We start from the raw sequence: 18,799 nt of genomic DNA, 5'->3' as shown, positions 1-18,799 counted from the left end.
GAGGGGGGATGTAATGATCATATGGAATTTTGAGCAGAGAGAGCCCATCTAGTGTTGTTGGGGTTGAGAGAGTGAGAGGAGGGGGGTGGGGGACTTTCATATAATTTCTAATGAAGTCAGCTGTTGTAAAATAGGTGCAACTTCATTTTAAAATTACAGTAACAGTACAAATATGTGCACCCAGCAACATTTAATTTTATTAAATTCATTCACACCATGCCCTTCACAGATAGGCATATCTCCCAGACCTAGTCCGCAAACAAGTCTCCAGTGCAAATTTTCCGCACACAGCCCCAATCCTCCCACCACCCCCAAAATCAGCCACAAAGGAATGTTCCCTTTGTCACTTTGTACTATCACAGACTGGAACAACTGAACCACATCCTTCGTCAAGGCTTTGATTACCTATGATAATGCACTGAAATGAGGGACATCCTGCCTGAGATACTTCCCACACACACTAAAGTGGTGTTCTGCCACCTACCCAATCTCTGCAACATCCTAGTCCATCCGTAAGCCACTGCCAATCCCAACCCCTTGCCACAAGGCTCATATCACTGTGGAAGACCAAGATGCAAGACGTGCCAAATCTATCCACCCAGCACTTACTGTTTCAGTCCTGTCACAGGTTTAGCCAGGCCACCTGTGAAAGGAGCCATGCCATTTACCAGCTCTACTGCAATCACTGCACAGCTTTTTGTACTGGTTTGACTACCAATCACCTGTCCACCAGGAAGAACAGCCACCACCAAACTGTCGCCAAGAGCAAAGTAGGCCAATCTGTGGTACAACATGCAGCTCAACATAATGCATTTGATTTCAATGGCTGCTTCACTATCCTAGCTATCTGAATCCTTCTCTCCACCACCAGCTTTTCTGAACTGTGCAGATGGGAGTTATCTTTCCAAAGTATTCTCCACTCCTGTAATTATCCCGGCCTCAACCAACAGGAACATATGTCCCCACACCCTCCACCCAACAGTTTCTACCCCCTCTGTCCTACCATCTCTTCCCCATTCTCATCTCCCACCCCGTTTACTTGCTGCCCTCTGTCAATGCATCTGCCCATCTTTCCCAGCTCCTCTCCCTTTTTGCTCCTTTTTTCCCCACCTCCTTGCCCCATAATCTCCTCATGCTGTGCCTGTTGGCATTCTAGTACCATACCTAGCACATACCATCAGACAGTGTTCGTCTCTCCCCCCACCCATACACTACTATCCCATCCCCTTCTCTGTCCCCTCCAGGTTGCTGCTTGCATCCCACATGATAGTTGCATTCTGGCTCGAGATGCTGGAGTTGTCATGTGTGAACGAAGTGTGCTTGCTTGTGTGTATGAATGGTGTGTGTTCTTATTTGCTGATGAAGGCTGTGGCTGAAAGCTTTATGTAAGTGTCTTTCAATTGTGCCTATCTGCAACTTAACATGTCTTCTTTACAGTAAGTAGCAATCTGTCCTTTCTTACATTGTTGCAAATATTAATAGTATTATCTAACTGTTATAAAAATATATACTGTTATATGAACAGAAGGCAGAGAGTATTCTGAAATACACTCTTTTTTGTTGTCTAAGACTCTCTTCCTATCAAAAGTTGGGACAATTTCCTGATTCCAAGACCATTCAGAACTTGGGAAATTGTTGACCATCATTTTATAAACCCTCTTTATTACTGCAGAGATTCTATCAAAGATTGTTGGATAGTGAACAAGGATATCCTCTACCTGAGAGCTTTGTAACAAAGAGTACTGTAATAACCTCCTAACTGAGGATCTGCGTAACAATATTATGAAAAGGAAAGTTGCTACTCACCATATAGTAGAGATGGTGAGTAGCAGATAGGCACAACAAAAAGACTCTTACAATTAAAGCTTTTGGCAGTTAAGGCCTGCATCAATAATAGATCTCACACACACACACACACACACACACACACACACACACACACACACACACACACACACACACACACTCATGCAAATGCAACTTGCACACACAAGTGCAGTCTCAGTCAACTGAAACCCCACTGTGACCATCAGCACTAGTGCATGATGGGAGTGGTGACTGGGTGGGGGAAAGAAGGGGGCTGGGTTTGGGGAGGGGGAGGGATAGTATGGTGGGGCTGGTGGACAGTGAAGTGCTGCAGGTTAGATGGAGGGGAGAGGAGAGATGGGGAGAGGGGGGGAAGTAGCGGAAAAGGAGAGAAATAAAAAGTCTGGGTGTGATGGTGAAATGACGACTGTGTAGTGCTAGAACGGGAACAGGGAAGAGTGTGGACAGGTGAGGACAGTGACTTATGAAGGTTGAAGCCAGGAGGGTTACGGGAACGTAGGATGCATTTCAGGGAAAGTTCCCACCTGCACAATTCAGAAAAGCTGGTGTTGGTGGGAAGGATCCATATGGCAGAGGCTGTGAAGCAGCCATTGGAATGAAGGATATCATGTTTGGCAACTGAATGACCTTCTCCGCCAGGATTACAATTAACTCTCGTCATGCCCTGAAATGAGAAATGTCCTGCCCACTATCCTTCCCACCCCTCCCACAGTGGTGTTCCACCCTCCACCGAACCTACACAATATACTCATCCATCCTTACACAACCCCTGCTCCCATTCCCTTATGTCATGGCTCATACCCCTGTAATAGATCTAGATGCAAGACCTGTCCTGTACATCCTCCCACCACCACCTACTTCAGTCCGGTCACTAACATCACCTATCTCATCAAAGGCAGGAGGACCACCAGTGAAACCAGTCATGTGGTCTACAAATTAACCTGCAACCACTGTACTGCATTCTATGTAGGCATGACAACCAATAAGTTGGCTGTCTGCATGAATAGCCACCGATTAACTGTGTCCAAGAAACAAGTGGACCACCCTGTTGCTGAACACATTGCCAAACATGATATCCTTCATTTCAATGACTGCTTTACAGCCTGTGCCATATGGAACCTTCCCACCAACACCAGCTTTTCTGACTTGCGCAGGTGGGAACTTTCCCTGCAATGTATCCTACGTTACCGTAACCCTCCTGGCCTCGACCTTCGTTAGTCGCTGTCCTCACCCATCCAGCCTCTTCCCTGTTCCCATTCCAGCACTAGACAGTCATCATTCAACCATCACTTCCTGTATTTTTATTTCTCTCCCTTTCTGCTACTCCCCCCCCCCCCTCCTCCCCACCTCTCCCCTGCCTGCCATCTAACCTGCAGCATTTCACTGTCAGCCACCCCGACCATACTATACCTCCCCTCCCCGCCACAGCCTCCTCCCTACCCCTATCCAGTCACCACTCCCATCATGCACTGGTGCTGCTGCTCGCAGTGTGGTTTCAGTTGCCTGAGACTGCACTTGTGTGTGTGTGTGTGTGTGTGTGTGTGTGTGTGTGTGTGTGTGTGTGTGTCATCTATTCTTGATGCAGGCCATAATGACTGAAAGCTTTAACTGTAAGAGTCTTTTTGTTGTGCCTATCTGTGACTCAGCATCTCCCCTACTTGCCAAGTAGCAACTTTCCTTTTCATAATATTGCTACATTCCATCCTGGATTTTCCATTGTTTGAGGATCTGAATAGCTTCAGCAGCACTTGGTGAAGCTTTTTGATTGCTTTTCATCATTTTCAGATTTTCTTTGCACCTCCAATAACATCAAAAAGAAAAAGTGTTAGACATATTTTTTTTCTGTACGGACTGACTCTTCGTTATATATTTTTTCAGTTTACAGAAAAATGCAAACTTTTTTGAAGTCAGCAGGATTCAGTCACATATTTACTTCATACAATGACTGCTAGGTGACAAAACAGACATTTTATAAATAAAGTATCTGGACACTTAACAAAAATGTAGTGTAACTACTTACACAGGAACTGAAGTGTCTTATGCTTGAATGTAACATATTAATATCATTAAATTACATGTTTCTAGAGATGAACAATTATTTTTGTCTGTTCTCTCTATCATGAATAAAAATATTGGATTCCCTTACCAGAATGTGAGTGCAGAGAGTGGGTTTGCAGAACCCCTCGGGTGTGGTATGGCATCAGTATCCTCCTTCTCATTCATTGTTGCACTCTGAAAGTCATAAAATTCTCTTTGTTAGTAACTTAACCCTAATATAAATATGAAAGTATGTGACCATCCCCACAAAACAAATAAAAAAATTAAAATGGGATAAACACATAAAAATACATCTAAACATTATATTTGCTTTTGTGTCCAACACTTAAGTCCCATTCATCTAAATGGGAATGATGATCTGTAAGAAAACAATCAAAATGGAGATTGTGTTACTCTTCATTACAGAATTTAAAATTTCTGTTGCAGAAGGTTTCAGAGGCAGTCATATAATTGCGAATAAACAGTGGAAAAGAACTTTCAAGTTCTGTTTTGCCTGTTCCTATAGCTCACTTTGTCAATGATTGAAATGTCATCACTTAGACAATGAATTTTATCAGGTTCACAATGAGCATAAAAAAGCTATAAAATTACAAGCAGATAGCATGCATAGCCACTACTTACCTTTAGATGGCAACAGTCCAAGTAATGCTACTAGACACATTTAAAAAAGCTATCCTAGCTTTCAGAACTGTTGGTTCCTTGCTCAGGGTGGAAAGATGAATATATTGGAGAAAGTTGAAGAGGATGGGTAGATCATTTAGAGGCCAGTATGAAAGGGATGCAGCTGTTGTGAAGTTGAGAGGCTCAAAGTTGAAGAGCGAAGCAGCAGAGGAAGTAGGAGGTCAAAGATACTACATTACTTTTTACTAGGTCTGCATCATTTACCAGTCATGACTGAACAGATTGTGTCAAATTTTCATTCTTTATCACTGTGACAGTTTCAGTCCAGAGATGACAGAAGGGCAAAGCAAGAAGTAAACATGGAATAAGGGAAAGAGAAATTAATTTTTGACATTGAATGGTGAAGAACTAGATTCAAAGCGGAAAAAAGACTGGAAAAAACCAAAAGTGGTTCCAGAAGAATGGGGTTGAGGAGACAAAGTAAACGGCACTTAAGAGTATATTCCCAAAATAAAGACATAAAAATATAAAATAGTAGAAAAGGAGGTTAAATCTAGGGAGGTGTCAGGACGCGATGACGTGTTGGTTGGTAAGCTCTCATCTCTAGAGTTCACAGAAACTAGTATTGGAGGGTAAGACCTAAGTAGTTCTTGTGATGTAGCAGACACTTGGGGTCCTTGAGTCAAGATGTACAGCATGCTCAGTAACTGGGAGTCCTCAAGGTGGACAGTTCTTCTATGTCCATGTGTGAACTTACCAAGTTTAGTGGTGAATATTCATATATAAAATGTGACATAATGAAGACATGCAAGTGTGTAAAGATCTGTTGCACAGTCTTTGATGTTGTTGGATTTATCGGGTCTAGTGCAGCAGGGGATACAACCCGTCGGCTTTGGACAATGACGTCACAAGTCGCCAGATAGCAGTTTACCATTTTCGCTTTTGCTGTTATGTTTCAGTTTCGTTTTTTTTACTGATTGCTTAATAAAGTGGATCTGTTTATTCTATCTCGTGAGATTTTTTTTTTTTAAAGCCAAAAAACACTTATCAGCCACTGAAGGGAGCTACAACACTAAGAAGAATCGCTTCGCGATTGGCGACTAGTGACGTCAATGTCCAAAGCCGACGGGTTGTATCCCCTGCTGCACTAGTCCCGATTTATCTGTGTTGAAGCAAGAGTAAGTGGTAATGGATGGGCACATAGGGCTGCTGAAGTATCAAGTTACTGATAACTCTTATATTTCTATGAGCTTTTCATAATCCCTCCAACATGTCAATTTTGTTGTATTATATTATCTAACTAGGAAATACGGAAGCGTCCGATCCCGCCCGTCTGCTTTGACCCATGACGCCACAAATACGGCGGAAACGATCATAAACCACGATTCCAGTATGGCGCATATAAAGTCGGTACGTACACATTATGAGGACGAAAAACAAACATACACACTTTCCACAAAAAGCCTAATAATACTAATGGGACAAGCGCGGGAAATAGGGGGTTTTTGGGTGAGGGCAAACTAAATATAAACAAATTTAGACACCCACCCCCATACAAATCCACACAAAACGACGAAAAAAACCGACGTCACAAAACTCCCCAAATACCACTAAACACAATATCATCTGCAATCGGACACTTCCCTTGACCTATATACGTCAACAGCAGCTCCCGATCCCATAAATTAGGATCAAACACTTCTCTTGGCATATATAGTTCAAAAACATCTATCGGTACCAATATCAACATACACAGACACACATTGGGATCGAACACTTCCCTTGACCTGCGCACTGTTAATTTTATCCGTCATATCCATTAATGAACATAAACAACAGATTAATTTTAGTGAAATTACCACACGATGTACCGCGAACAACACTAAATTAACGTTCACACAAAATCGTTAACTCACTGAAATGAATTCCACTAAAACACAGCCGACACTCGAATAATTCTGGATAATGAGCAAAAGCAAACTGAGCCTATTACTCCACACAAACGAAAACCCTGAACATACCACCAGAGAGCACAACAAACCACAACACGACGACATCTACAAACACGCCTCACTCACAAACCTAACTCCGCGCCGTCATGACGTCACACACGACAACACCCTTACGTCATGGGTCAAAGCCGACGCGCGGGATCGGACGCTTCTGTCGACCCTCTAACTAAATAGATTTAATGTTTTTTTACAAATCTGCTCTCATGAAATCTGATATATTTTTATGTTTTCATTATGTTCAGTTTTCTGAAGGACACCAGGATACTGTTCGCCTGCAGAGTTCTTTTCAGTATTGTGATTTGTTTTATTGCAGTTTCTGTTATTAGGGATAACACTAGTTCTTCATCATATGCCATAACATAATATTGAGGTTCCTATGTTTATAGCACAATTTCATTTCTTGATTTACAGTACTTCAGATCATGCTCCTATTCACAAATTAGGCTACATTCTAGCTCTTAAAAGAAAAGGGTAGGGTAGGGTAAAACTGGAAATAAATAAATTCTGCAATCAAAAACCTGTTTAAATTTGAAAAGCACCAATTACCTATCAGGAAAATAGTGTGTTTCATGGGGTATTTCATTGTATCTACCAAAGTGCACATTTTTGTTAATAGCCACATCAGTGTCTTCTACTATTTTCAATATGGATGTCCTATCATTAAATTTGTATATCTGAACTGCAGTTTCTTAAGAATTAGAATAAATAACTGTCCCTTCTGAAATTCTAATTGATACTGTGTGACCACACAATCTGCCTGTTCCTAAGCACGCTACCACACTGGGATGCCGCAGCAGATCTGCTGGCAGAGATGCCAGACAGAAGCAAGGGACACAATGGAGCCTCCCGCACCTGGCATCCACCTGAGTGTGGCAGCTCTGCGGGCAAGCCTGCCAGCCTGGCAGCACTGCCAGTGGAACACTGGTGGTTTATAGCTGCTCCCGTACCAGGACCTGCCACTCAGCCATACCTAGTTTTATCCGCTCTCATGAATGCCATGGGTAGTTTTGACACTGAATTTTTTATCTGGGAGATTCAGATGAGATCAGCAACTTGGGACACACTATCTCAGAACTATTTGAAATTCAAATGAGAAAAAAGTGTTGGGGTTTACAAGGATCATAAATGAAGGTCAGTTTGGAGACTAAGTCTCTCCACACTACAATCCCGTTCAAACTACATACAATAATGCACTTTCTGGGCCCTACTTGGCTGATCGTGGAAACTATCGATCCTCAGTTTCCTCATAATCTGTTTCTGATGCTCCACTCCAACCACAAGAGCTTTATAACACAGACAAAGCACGTTTACTATCCAGGCAATGTAAATTTTCCTCGAAACCTACTTCCAGACCGAAGTAGCACACCTACATCTTCTGCTGCAGCAAGTGATGCTAATGGGCCAGATATATCAGACAAGCTAGAATTATTTTAAGAAAAAAGTATATGTAAAAAAAAAAAGGAGATAGGTTTCAGGCATCTTGTCTAAAACATTTGGAAATTTAATTTCAGTTCATAATAACGAAAAAACTTAAAAGCACTACCATGTATAGTTTACGGTTACAACAAAAACTGTAAATACCACTGTAGACAGCAAATTGCTATCTACCGAGTACACGAGTCACGAAATCTGTTCCTCTTGTGAGATCACTTTTCTTAAAACAGTGACCTTTTTGTCAATTAATATCGGGAGACTTCCACTACCTCGTCAAATGAATTGAATGACTATCTCACGATAATAGTAAATTCAGCACCGTAATTTCTTAAATCATTATAAAGCGTGTCAAATAATCATTTAATGTCACGATCAGCAATGAAGGGATGAGCCCAGGACTTCTTTTTCTGCATTCCCTGTCTATTTCGAACTTGCACACAAAGCTTGTGGCTCTTCTACTGAGCAGAGACTTACGGCCTTCCTCTGGCGTCTCGTACGGCCAGCAGACCTGCCGTGACGTCCCAGTGCGGTAGGGCCCTAAGGCCTAATTAGAATTGTGACTTGACTGGTAACAATGACAGTCCCTGCTACAGCTGAACCACCTTATCTACTTTCTCACACATAAAATGGCCCTACTTGCTCTAACAAGCTTTTGTAGTTATCTCTGAGTTCCAGTATCAACCGTGCTTTATTTGATATGCGCGGTATACTTTCACTGGCGTTCTTCCACAGTATCCAACTGTATTTCTACAATCTGCCTTGCAAATTTTTCAGGACTGGAATTACATTTTCGTTTTCAAGACTGGAATTACATTTTCGTATGTCTTCTCATCTCGATGGTCTGGCAGAAAATATTTTATCTATGCAGCCATAATTCCCCATATTGGTTCCTCTTAATTCTACCTTTTTTTTTTTAATTTCGTGCTTAAACTTCAGAAGGACAGGATGGCACAGCGAAACTGACAGTCCTCCAAAAACTGCAAGTGTTAAACGTGTAGCACAGTGATCAGCAAGGAAATTAGAGACTTTCAATGTTTTAGCATGTGTCAGAGTTCATGTAATAACTGCAGTCCCGAAGAAAGCAGGGGGTGATAGGTGTGAAAATTACAGAACTATCAGTTTAATAAGTCATGGTTGCAAACTACTAACACAAATTCTTTACAGAAGAACTGAAAACCTGGTAGAAGCCGACATCACAGAAGATCAGTTTGGATATCGGAGAAATTTTGGAACACGCAAAGCGATACTGACCCCACGACTTTTGGCCCTGAGCACTATGGGACTTAATTTGTAAGGTCACCAGTCCCCTAGAACTTAGAACTACTTAAACCTAACTAACCTAAGGACATCACACACAACCATGCCCGGGGCAGGATTCGAACCTGCGACCGTAGCGGTGGCGAGGTTCCAGACTGTAGCGCCTAGAACCGCTCTGCCACGCCGGCCAGCTCCCACGACTTTTCATAATATTGAAAATACGTAATACATAATAATAATAATAATAGTAATAATAAGAAGAAGTAAGGCCTACTTCTACTGCTCTTGCACGACGCCAGATGCTTGAGCAATGCAGTTGATGTTCAATGCCAGAGCATACGTCTGTTTACACGAGGGTTCAACGTGGATGAACACACCATTGTTGTCTATTGTCACAACGTTTAAAATCTGCAGTAATATTATGATTAGCTACAGAAGGGTTGTTCTCGAATTCTTTTTTATTTACTTAGCAGATCGCACCAACCTAAAACTTGGGAACAACAAAAATACTAGCTGGAGGGGCAACACAATTACATACCCCCTCCATCTTTTTTTTGCTTACTTCCTCTGTTGTCACCTCTCGCTCCAGTACTCAGCAGACATCGGAAGCATTCCGTCAAATAGCACTTGCTTCCCGACCTTTATACCACAACAAAGTAGCACCAAGAACGGTATTGTTGAACATGAGGAAACTTTGTATGAGACGCCTATGTGAAGCAATCAAGCGCACCGTTTCCATATAAACCGTGTTAGCGACAAGTATCTGTGTAGTAGTAGTAATTTCATCACGAGTTGGGTGAATTGCCGTGCTTCTCTCGGTTAATTCTTAATCCAATCAAGTTTTCCGCCCCCTCCGTGCCTGAACCCTCAGCTACGCCCTTAGCAGAAGTTTATCTTACTAGCCCTTCAGCATTACTATACTGTTATAGTTAAGATTTGTAAACATGGATGACTGCAAGTGAAGCGACTGCCCGGATGACCACCCAAGAGATAGACAATTTGTTCCAGTACATCCACGGAATGATGCTCACAGACAGAGGAAACTCCAGTCAGCCGAATAATAATAATAATAGTTACAATAAATAACCATTTATAGGAATTGAATAGGTTTTACGATAGAAATTAATATTTGGGAATGTGAAATAAGTTAGAGTAAATCAGTTTCAATAAATTTACAACACTTTACTCTCTGGTAGGGTATGGCATTGCTGAATGCTCTATTTGTAGCAGTGCTCTAAATTTAGGATAACTTACAATTACATGAAGCTTGACTTCAGTTGCTTAAGGAAGCGTTCTTATACAGGCCCATTATTAAATGGTCGCGCCCGCATCTCGTGGTCGTGCGGTAGCGTTCTCGCTTCCCACGCCCGGGTTCCCGGGTTCGATTCCCGGCGGGGTCAGGGATTTTCTCTGCCTCGTGATGGCTGGGTGTTGTGTGCTGTCCTTAGGTTAGTTAGGTTTAAGTAGTTCTAAGTTCTAGGGGACTTATGACCACAGCAGTTGAGTCCCATAGTGCTCAGAGCCATTTGAACCATTTTTAAATGGTCGCAGACAGATGTGCGCCGGCATAGACAGCAAATAACTATCAATATTATGAGATTTATGATTAAATAGACGAAATGACATAATGACAAACCTATCACCATAAAAATCCATCATCGCTTGCAAAATGGAAATCATATGCTTGTGTGTAAATCTCTGGCTGGGTTGTACACGTTCCAAATTGTTAATGAAAAGACAAACAACATCCGGGTTGTTATCGAATGTTTCGAGTGTTGCTTTCGTCTACGGCCACGTGTATATTGGGGACACAGCCAGTGCAGCGCAATGTAGATTTCTAATGGGGCAATCTACACTGAGCCGCCCCTGTTACCTGTATTTGGCTGCGGGGGTCTTACGGAGATGCCACAGATTCCTGGCCCCTGCGAAGCTACAGCTATAGTCCAATTAAAATTACGTGGCAGTTGATGTCTGTCACTTGCCACTACAATGTTGCAACATCGGCTATATGCGATACACAAGCATGGCGCGTCACTTCACAAACGCTGTTAATGTGCTACGCGAAGCAGTGTTACAAGCGGCCGCTGCAAGGTAGGGCCTACGTCGGAAATGCGAGATGATCTATCGACAGCTATTTTCAGGTGACCAATGACTGAACCGCGACAGGCGACGCTTATAGTAGGCATGAATTAAAATCATGTCCTAACTAACCACAACCTTGTGAGTGCAATGTATGCGTGAAAACGGCGGTCATCAATCTGCTGCAGAATTAAAATCACGATCGCTTTGTTCACGATGATTAAAGCTAACCTCTACGAACAAACTGAAGACAGAAAAGTTTCAATGCTAAAGGCAAACTATTTCTCACTCGATATCATTTGTTACGTGAAATTATCCTCACACTGACTAGACGAGCTGCTGCGTATCAACCAATGAGCAGTCCTGGTCGGCACTTGGTTGCAGACTACAGGCGACACATGCAGATTGAAAAAGGAACGATAGGAAGAAAAATAAGGGCGAATAAAAAAGTCAATAGGCTGATGAAAACCACGTGGGAAAGTATTAGATACAAAAAAATTCATTTAAAACATTTCATTGTGTAAAAATAATAGTCTTTTGATTAGATTTAGAAATAAAAAAATCCGCTATATCGACGAGGTTCTTATCGACAACCTTTACGCTAAGCACTCCTCTACTGCAGTACGCTGCATCATAACGTGCTGAAATACGAAATAAAAGGTTCAGGTCTAGGAGTCGTGATCAAGACACATCAAGAAGAAAGCTGCATAAGGAACTGAAAATGACTTGCACAACTGTTCTGGCGGTATGGCAACGGCGAACGGTTCGGGCATGACATTGAGCTTTCAGATTGGAAGAAACCAGCTAACGCGTCATGCATCAACTATCAAGTAATTTTAATTAGACTATAGCTGCTACGATGTCAGAAGAACTGATGTAATTACTTTTGTTTTTGGTTTTTTTCTTTTTAAGTGCATAATGAAGCTCTTATATCCGGCACGAGCCACGTAATCTTTTCCTTAATTTCCAAAGGCCTTCTGACTACTCTTTATCCGATTTGCCAACAACCTGAAAGTATATTCAGCCATCTGTCGTGCTCGAGACAATCCGTAATTCAACACTGTTGCTATAGTCATTAGAAAGAGCTGTTGAAGAATCACATTGTATTCTCAAGGAATCGTTATGCTTCATCTCGCACTAGAACCTAAGACGTAACTTTCCTTTGATTGTGTATTTGATCTGATACTTGGTTTCGTAACGGTTATAGTATATTTCCTGTCTACTGCGTCGCAGCAATGTGAAAAATATGGAATACAGACGCGCCGTCATGCTCACAAACGGGCGGCGCAGAACACTGGAGAGTGGAGCAGGGTGTTGGCAGGTGCGTAACAATGTTCCGCTGCGAGTGGGCGCGTCAATAAAGTGAAACGGATGTCGGCGCCCAAACAGTCGTGCACGAACTATTTCCTTCTACGTACCGACCCTGCGCGAAACTTGGCCGTTGTTTGCGGTAGGGATCGCGGTTATCGCTGAAACCGGTTTTCTGTTACATCGGTTCTTTTCGTGTCTAGATTAACCTGACTGTTAAAACCGCTCAAAATCAGTTTCCGGAATACGCGATTTTCAGTTTGTATTGTTACTACTTCCAGTAACAAACGTAGAATTCTAACAGAGATTGAAACATTGTAATGAATATGAAGGAGTCAACGATCATGACCGATATGTGGTTGAGGCTGCGGCAGCAATCGGTCACACTGTTTCCAGACAAGACTGCAAAGGTGAAGCGGGCAGACGTAGCGACAGCTAGAGAGAATGGTGACAAATTGACAACTTCCCTGCAACGGCGCTTTTGTATGATATCAATTTTTCACTCGTTCAGTTATTATTCATAGTTTATAGCATATAAATAAAATTGCGGACATAATCATCAAATTTACCTCCAAACAAGGTATGGGACCATCCTGCAATACAACTGATGTCCGGGGACGACAGCGAGAAGATATCATATAGACTAACAAGGGGAGGCCACGACGTTTGGAACGCGGATTTACTGCAAACTTCGTACACTCGCTGTACTCCATTAGGACAACAAAATGTGTAAGCAGTAGCGCGTACTTCTCAAGCGCTATTGAGAAAATCGCAAGATAATTTCGATCGTCAAATATATACACCTGTGCGTGACCATTTTTACCGTGAAGCACTGGCAGACGAGTGGAGCCGGCACGGTAACGCAGCGTGTTCGGTCAGAGGGTTAACTGCCCTCTGTAATAAAAAAAACTGAGTTAATGCATCAACGACGAACTGAAACGGGTGTTTTGCGACGTCCCCCACGAGCAGATGCAACGAAGGAAACCGAACAAAAAGAGATTTTTTTTTTAAGTGGTTAGCGTTCAAGCTCCGTAATCGCTGGGTCGCTGGATTGAGTCTTGCTCGTCACTTTTTTCTCTTTCTAACACAGTCATTTTCTTTACTATTTATACACTCCTGGAAATTGAAATAAGAACACCGTGAATTCATTGTCCCAGGAAGGGGAAACTTTATTGACACATTCCTGGGGTCAGATACATCACATGATCACACTGACAGAACCACAGGCACATAGACACAGGCAACAGAGCATGCACAATGTCGGCACTAGTTCAGTGTATATCCACCTTTCGCAGCAATGCAGGCTGCTATTCTCCCATGGAGACGATCGTAGGGATGCTGGATGTAGTCCTGTGGAACGGCTTGCCATGCCATTTCCACCTGGCGCCTCAGTTGGACCAGCGTTCGTGCTGGACGTGCAGACAGCGTGAGACGACGCTTCATCCAGTCCCAAACATGCTCAATGGGGGACAGATCCGGAGATCTTGCTGGCCAGGGTAGTTGACTTACACCTTCTAGAGCACGTTGGGTGGCACGGGATACATGCGGACGTGCATTGTCCTGTTGGAACAGCAAGTTCCCTTGCCGGTCTAGGAATGGTAGAACGATGGGTTCGATGACGGTTTGGATGTACCGTGCACTATTCAGTGTCCCCTCGACGATCACCAGTGGTGTACGGCCAGTGTAGGAGATCGCTCCCCACACCATGATGCCGGGTGTTGGCCCTGTGTGCCTCGGTCGTATGCAGTCCTGATTGTGGCGCTCACCTGCACGGCGCCAAACACGCATACGACCATCATTGGCACCAAGGCAGAAGCGACTCTCATCGCTGAAGACGACACGTCTCCATTCGTCCCTCCATTCACGCCTGTCGCGACACCACTGGAGGCGGGCTGCATGATGTTGGGGCGTGAGCGGAAGACGGCCTAACGGTGTGCGGGACCGTAGCCCAGCTTCATGGAGACGGTTGCGAATGGTCCTCGCCGATACCCCAGGAGCAACAGTGTCCCTAATTTGCTGGGAAGTGGCGGTGCGGTCCCCTACGGCACTGCGTAGGATCCTACGGTCTTGGCGTGCATCCGTGCGTCGCTGCGGTCCGGTCCCAGGTCGACGGGCACGTGCACCTTCCGCCGACCACTGGCGACAATATCGATGTACTGTGGAGACCTCACGCCCCACGTGTTGAGCAATTCGGCGGTACGTCCACCCGGCCTCCCGCATGCCCACTATACGCCCTCGTTCAAAGTCCGTCAACTGCACATACAGTTCACGTCCACGCTGTCGCGGCATGCTACCAGCGTTAAAGACTGCGATGGAGCTCCGTATGCCACGGCAAACTGGCTGACATTGACGGCTGCGGTGCACAAATGCTGCGCAGCTAGCGCCATTCGACGGCCAACACCGCGGTTCCTGGTGTGTCCGCTGTGCCGTGCGTGTGATCATTGCTTGTACAGCCCTCTCGCAGTGTCCGGAGCAAGTATGGTGGGTCTGACACACCGGTGTCAATGTGTTCTTTTTTCCATTTCCAGGAGTGTATTACAATTGATGTAATGGGAAAAATACGTGTAATCGGATGAACCTTCTTAAATTTAGAATGTTATTTGGCAGTCTACAAATTTTTATTATCACAAATAATATAATATTCATAACTACCGACTCTTAAACGGCCAAACGCATAAAGTGATACTGAAGATGCATGCTTGTCCGTGATTTGAGAAATCCCTTATACCTGGAAGGAACCCGAAACGACTTGTTACCTCCAAGTTTTGACCGGCACAGCCGGCTTTCGAAAGATGTGCAGTTATCGTCACTTTCGACATTACAAGTTGCGGGATGGTATTTTTCGTAAAAACATGAAAAACAAAGTTAAACGGCACCAGATGCATTGAATAAAGACTGTGTTTCCGCACACGCAAGGTCTTACGAGGTTTTCCGTGGAAGAACAAACCTCGTCATTTTCAAAAACCTCTCTTTCAGCCGATAATTTGGAAGCAAATCATGCGTAATGCAGCATTTCCTTAAATATCGGCGCTGATCATTGGTCATGCAGTATAGAGTGTATTTTTATAGTGTCTTCACGAGAAGCAATTTCTCGTTTTCTTTCGATTAAATACGAACAATTTTGAAGACACGGACAAGCATACATTTTCAGCATTACTTTATGCGATCGGTCGTTTACTAGTCGGTAGTTATTAATATTATTTGCGATAATAAAAATTTGTAGACTGCGGAATAACATTGTAAATTTAATAAAAGTTCAACCGATTACACGCTTCTTTCCCATTACATCAGTTGTAATATAAATAGTAAAGAAAATGACTGTGTTAGAAATAAAAAAAAAACTGTCGAGTGGGACTCGATCCAGCGACCCAGCGATTACGGAGCTTGAACGTTAACAACTGTTTTTTTTTTTCTTTTTTATTCGCTGTAGGTCGTTGCATTTGCTCGTGGCGGACGTCGTAAGACACACGATTAACTTCATTGTTGATCGAATAATCAATTTTTTTATTACAGAGGGCAGCTAACCATCTGGCCGAACAAGCTGAGCTACCGTGCCGAAACCACACAGTTGCCGGTGCTTGCAAACACATTCTGTTGTCCTAATGGAGTACTGCGAGTGTACAAACTTTGCAATAATTCCGCGTTCCAAACGTCGTGGCCTCCCCTTGTAAGTGCGGTCATGTCTTGCACGCAGCACCTGCACATGTACAGTTCAATAGGGCATGGTGCCACAAGGTAACACGTACATTACTGTCTTTGCAATGCTGTCCCGATTCGTAAGTCATGTGTTTGTTGCTAGTTTATAACGTTGTTATTAAAATAGTGCTGATTGTTTTTCCCAGTTTCTTTACTAACCCAATGTTTCAAAGCAAGGGAAATTTTACGAAAAAACATCACTCGCTTTTACAAAAAGTTTTACGCAGAAACAAAACATTTTAGCACTGCTGCTATTGCAAATTGATATACCATTTTTTATCCGGCTACTAATGAAAAATGAAATAATACTGTTGTAACCGACACCAAAAAATATCGGTATCGGTTTTAATCGGAGTGGCACAGTTTGCAGTCCACACCGGACGTGCCACGCTGCGCCGAACCTCCATTAAAAGGTTACGCGCGGTGCGGCCGGTGTGGAGTTGTGAACACGGCTTTACGACTTGTATCGATTCAGGACTAGGGAGCTGACAGGCCAATTTATGCGTACCGCACTGTATAAGGTAGAGACACGTTGCTCCTCGGTCTAATCTGTACGTGAAAATTTCTTCCATTAGTACAGCTCGAACCGGCTGCCTTCGTTGTGCGGCGCCAAGTGGAGGCCCTTTTATAAAACTGTGGTGTCGTTCGCCACAGACACAACGCAAGGTATATCACTTCACTACTCACAGTTTGGCACCAGACGTTACGAGTACAGCCGCGAGAAAATTAGATGTGGTAAAAAAAAAAAAAATTAACTGATAGAAATAACTGGCTACTGAGAAGTAGCAGTTACTGTAATAACCGCTCATCTGTTACCAGCTGTTATTTCAGTAACTGCGAATACTGCGTAGCGGCACCGAAGTGCGTACTACGTTTTCGCATCATTTGAGATCCGACCACGCGTAAATGAAAACAGCAAGGGGGCAAACCATCTATGAGGTATTCTATAGTTCTTGGAAGAAACTGTCAGACCGCGCGCCATCTGTTCATCGGAGTGTGTTTTGTGCTATCGAATTACTTAGAGTGACCGTAAGGAATTCGTCTGACTATGGAAATAACCGTCAATAACCGCAAATTATTATTCCGCGGCCGTAACTTTTCGCTCACAGTTAACTTACTCGGAGACTTCAAGCTGTCACTAGAGGTAAACGGTTCGCCGCTCCTGGTCTCGCGGTAGCGTTTACGCTTCCCGAGCACGGGGTCCCGAGTTCGTTTCCGGGCGGGATTCCGGGATTTTTACCTGCCCCGAGATGGACGTCTGTGTGTTGTTGTGTCGTCTTCTTCTTCTTCATCATCATCCCCATTACGGTCGGAGGAAGGCAACGACAAACCATCTCCATTAGAATCTTGCCTAGTACGGTGGTGTGGGTCTCCCGCATCGTTCCCCTACGCTCTGTCAAAAAGCATGGGACTTCATTTCATTTCCACAGGTAACCTATCACTGCCAGAAAAACAAGTTCTAGGCAAAATAACCTTCACTGAATGCAGGCGCAACGTGGGCATTGCTATTGCCAACAGCGAGGTTAGTGCGTTGTCCTTATCGTTTCATTTCATCGATGCGCAAGTTGTTGAAGTATCAAACAGTGTCATATTATTACTTCATTTCATTTTTCTATGAGTGAATGGAGAAATTTTTTTTTTTTTTTTTTTTTTTTTTTTTTGCAAAAAACGATACACAGCATACACTGTCGATATTTTCACTGATCTACAGATATTTTCAGTGCAGTTTAGATACCACACGGTCCAGCCACATCAGCATGACCACCGCCTGTGTTCGACATCAACATGCAATAATGACTCAGAGACGTCAGTTGGAAGCACTTGCAGTGAAAGGTATGTAAATCGTGTCAGGGGATGTGGAAAACACTGCAGTCGTTATCATTATGCGGAAACGGAGTGATTTATCTGACGCCCAAATGGGCACGATCATTGACTTTCAGACCAAGGGTGGATGCATTTCCGAAACGCTTAAGTTTTAAACTGTTCGCTTGGTGCCGTGGCTGAAGTACGCCGTGCTTGGTAAAATGGCGCAACTGTGGTACACCACGGGCCATAAATGACAGGGGTGAACGACAGTTGTGGAGATGTGTTTTCTCGAATACACGTTCAATTGTTAAGCAACTGGCAGCCCAATGAACAAAGTGGCTACCGACAGTTTTCCTCAATGACCGTTCAGCGAACGTAGGTATGTATAGGTCTCTGCAGCAGGTGCCTGGTTCACGCACCCATGCTGACTGCTGTTCATCGGCGATGAAGGCTGCAATTTACACGCCAATACCGCAACTGGACGTCCAATGAGTGGCGACAGGTGGCATTTCCAGATGAATCACGTTTTATGCTCCACTAGACAGATGGCCATTGCTGTGTATGGCGTGAAACGTCTGGAGGCAAACACCCTGTATGCGTTATTGTATGGGGAATGTTTTTGTGGCATTCTGGAAGGCACCACGCCCACCCCTACATAGTTTTTTTTCCCCTTGTTGCGATGGCTTCTACCAGCAGGACAA

At 43.6% G+C, this 18,799-nt stretch overlaps 1 protein-coding gene across 2 annotated transcripts in view; it reads right to left on the bottom strand.

The window, feature by feature from the left end:
• LOC124775036 (probable multidrug resistance-associated protein lethal(2)03659) overlaps positions 1-18,799 on the bottom strand; it is a 294,648-nt gene that overhangs the window by 225,059 nt on the left and 50,790 nt on the right. For both annotated transcript variants that reach the window (XM_047249811.1, XM_047249810.1), the window contains exon 2: positions 3,974-4,059. In XM_047249811.1, coding sequence (XP_047105767.1) covers positions 3,974-4,050 — 77 coding nt within the window. In that variant the 5' untranslated portion in view covers positions 4,051-4,059. The remainder of the gene's footprint in view (positions 1-3,973; positions 4,060-18,799) is intronic.

This window comes from Schistocerca piceifrons, chromosome 2, assembly GCF_021461385.2.
Source record: "Schistocerca piceifrons isolate TAMUIC-IGC-003096 chromosome 2, iqSchPice1.1, whole genome shotgun sequence".
NCBI lineage: Eukaryota > Metazoa > Arthropoda > Insecta > Orthoptera > Acrididae > Schistocerca > Schistocerca piceifrons.
This window is presented reverse-complemented; position numbering and strand designations above follow the sequence as displayed.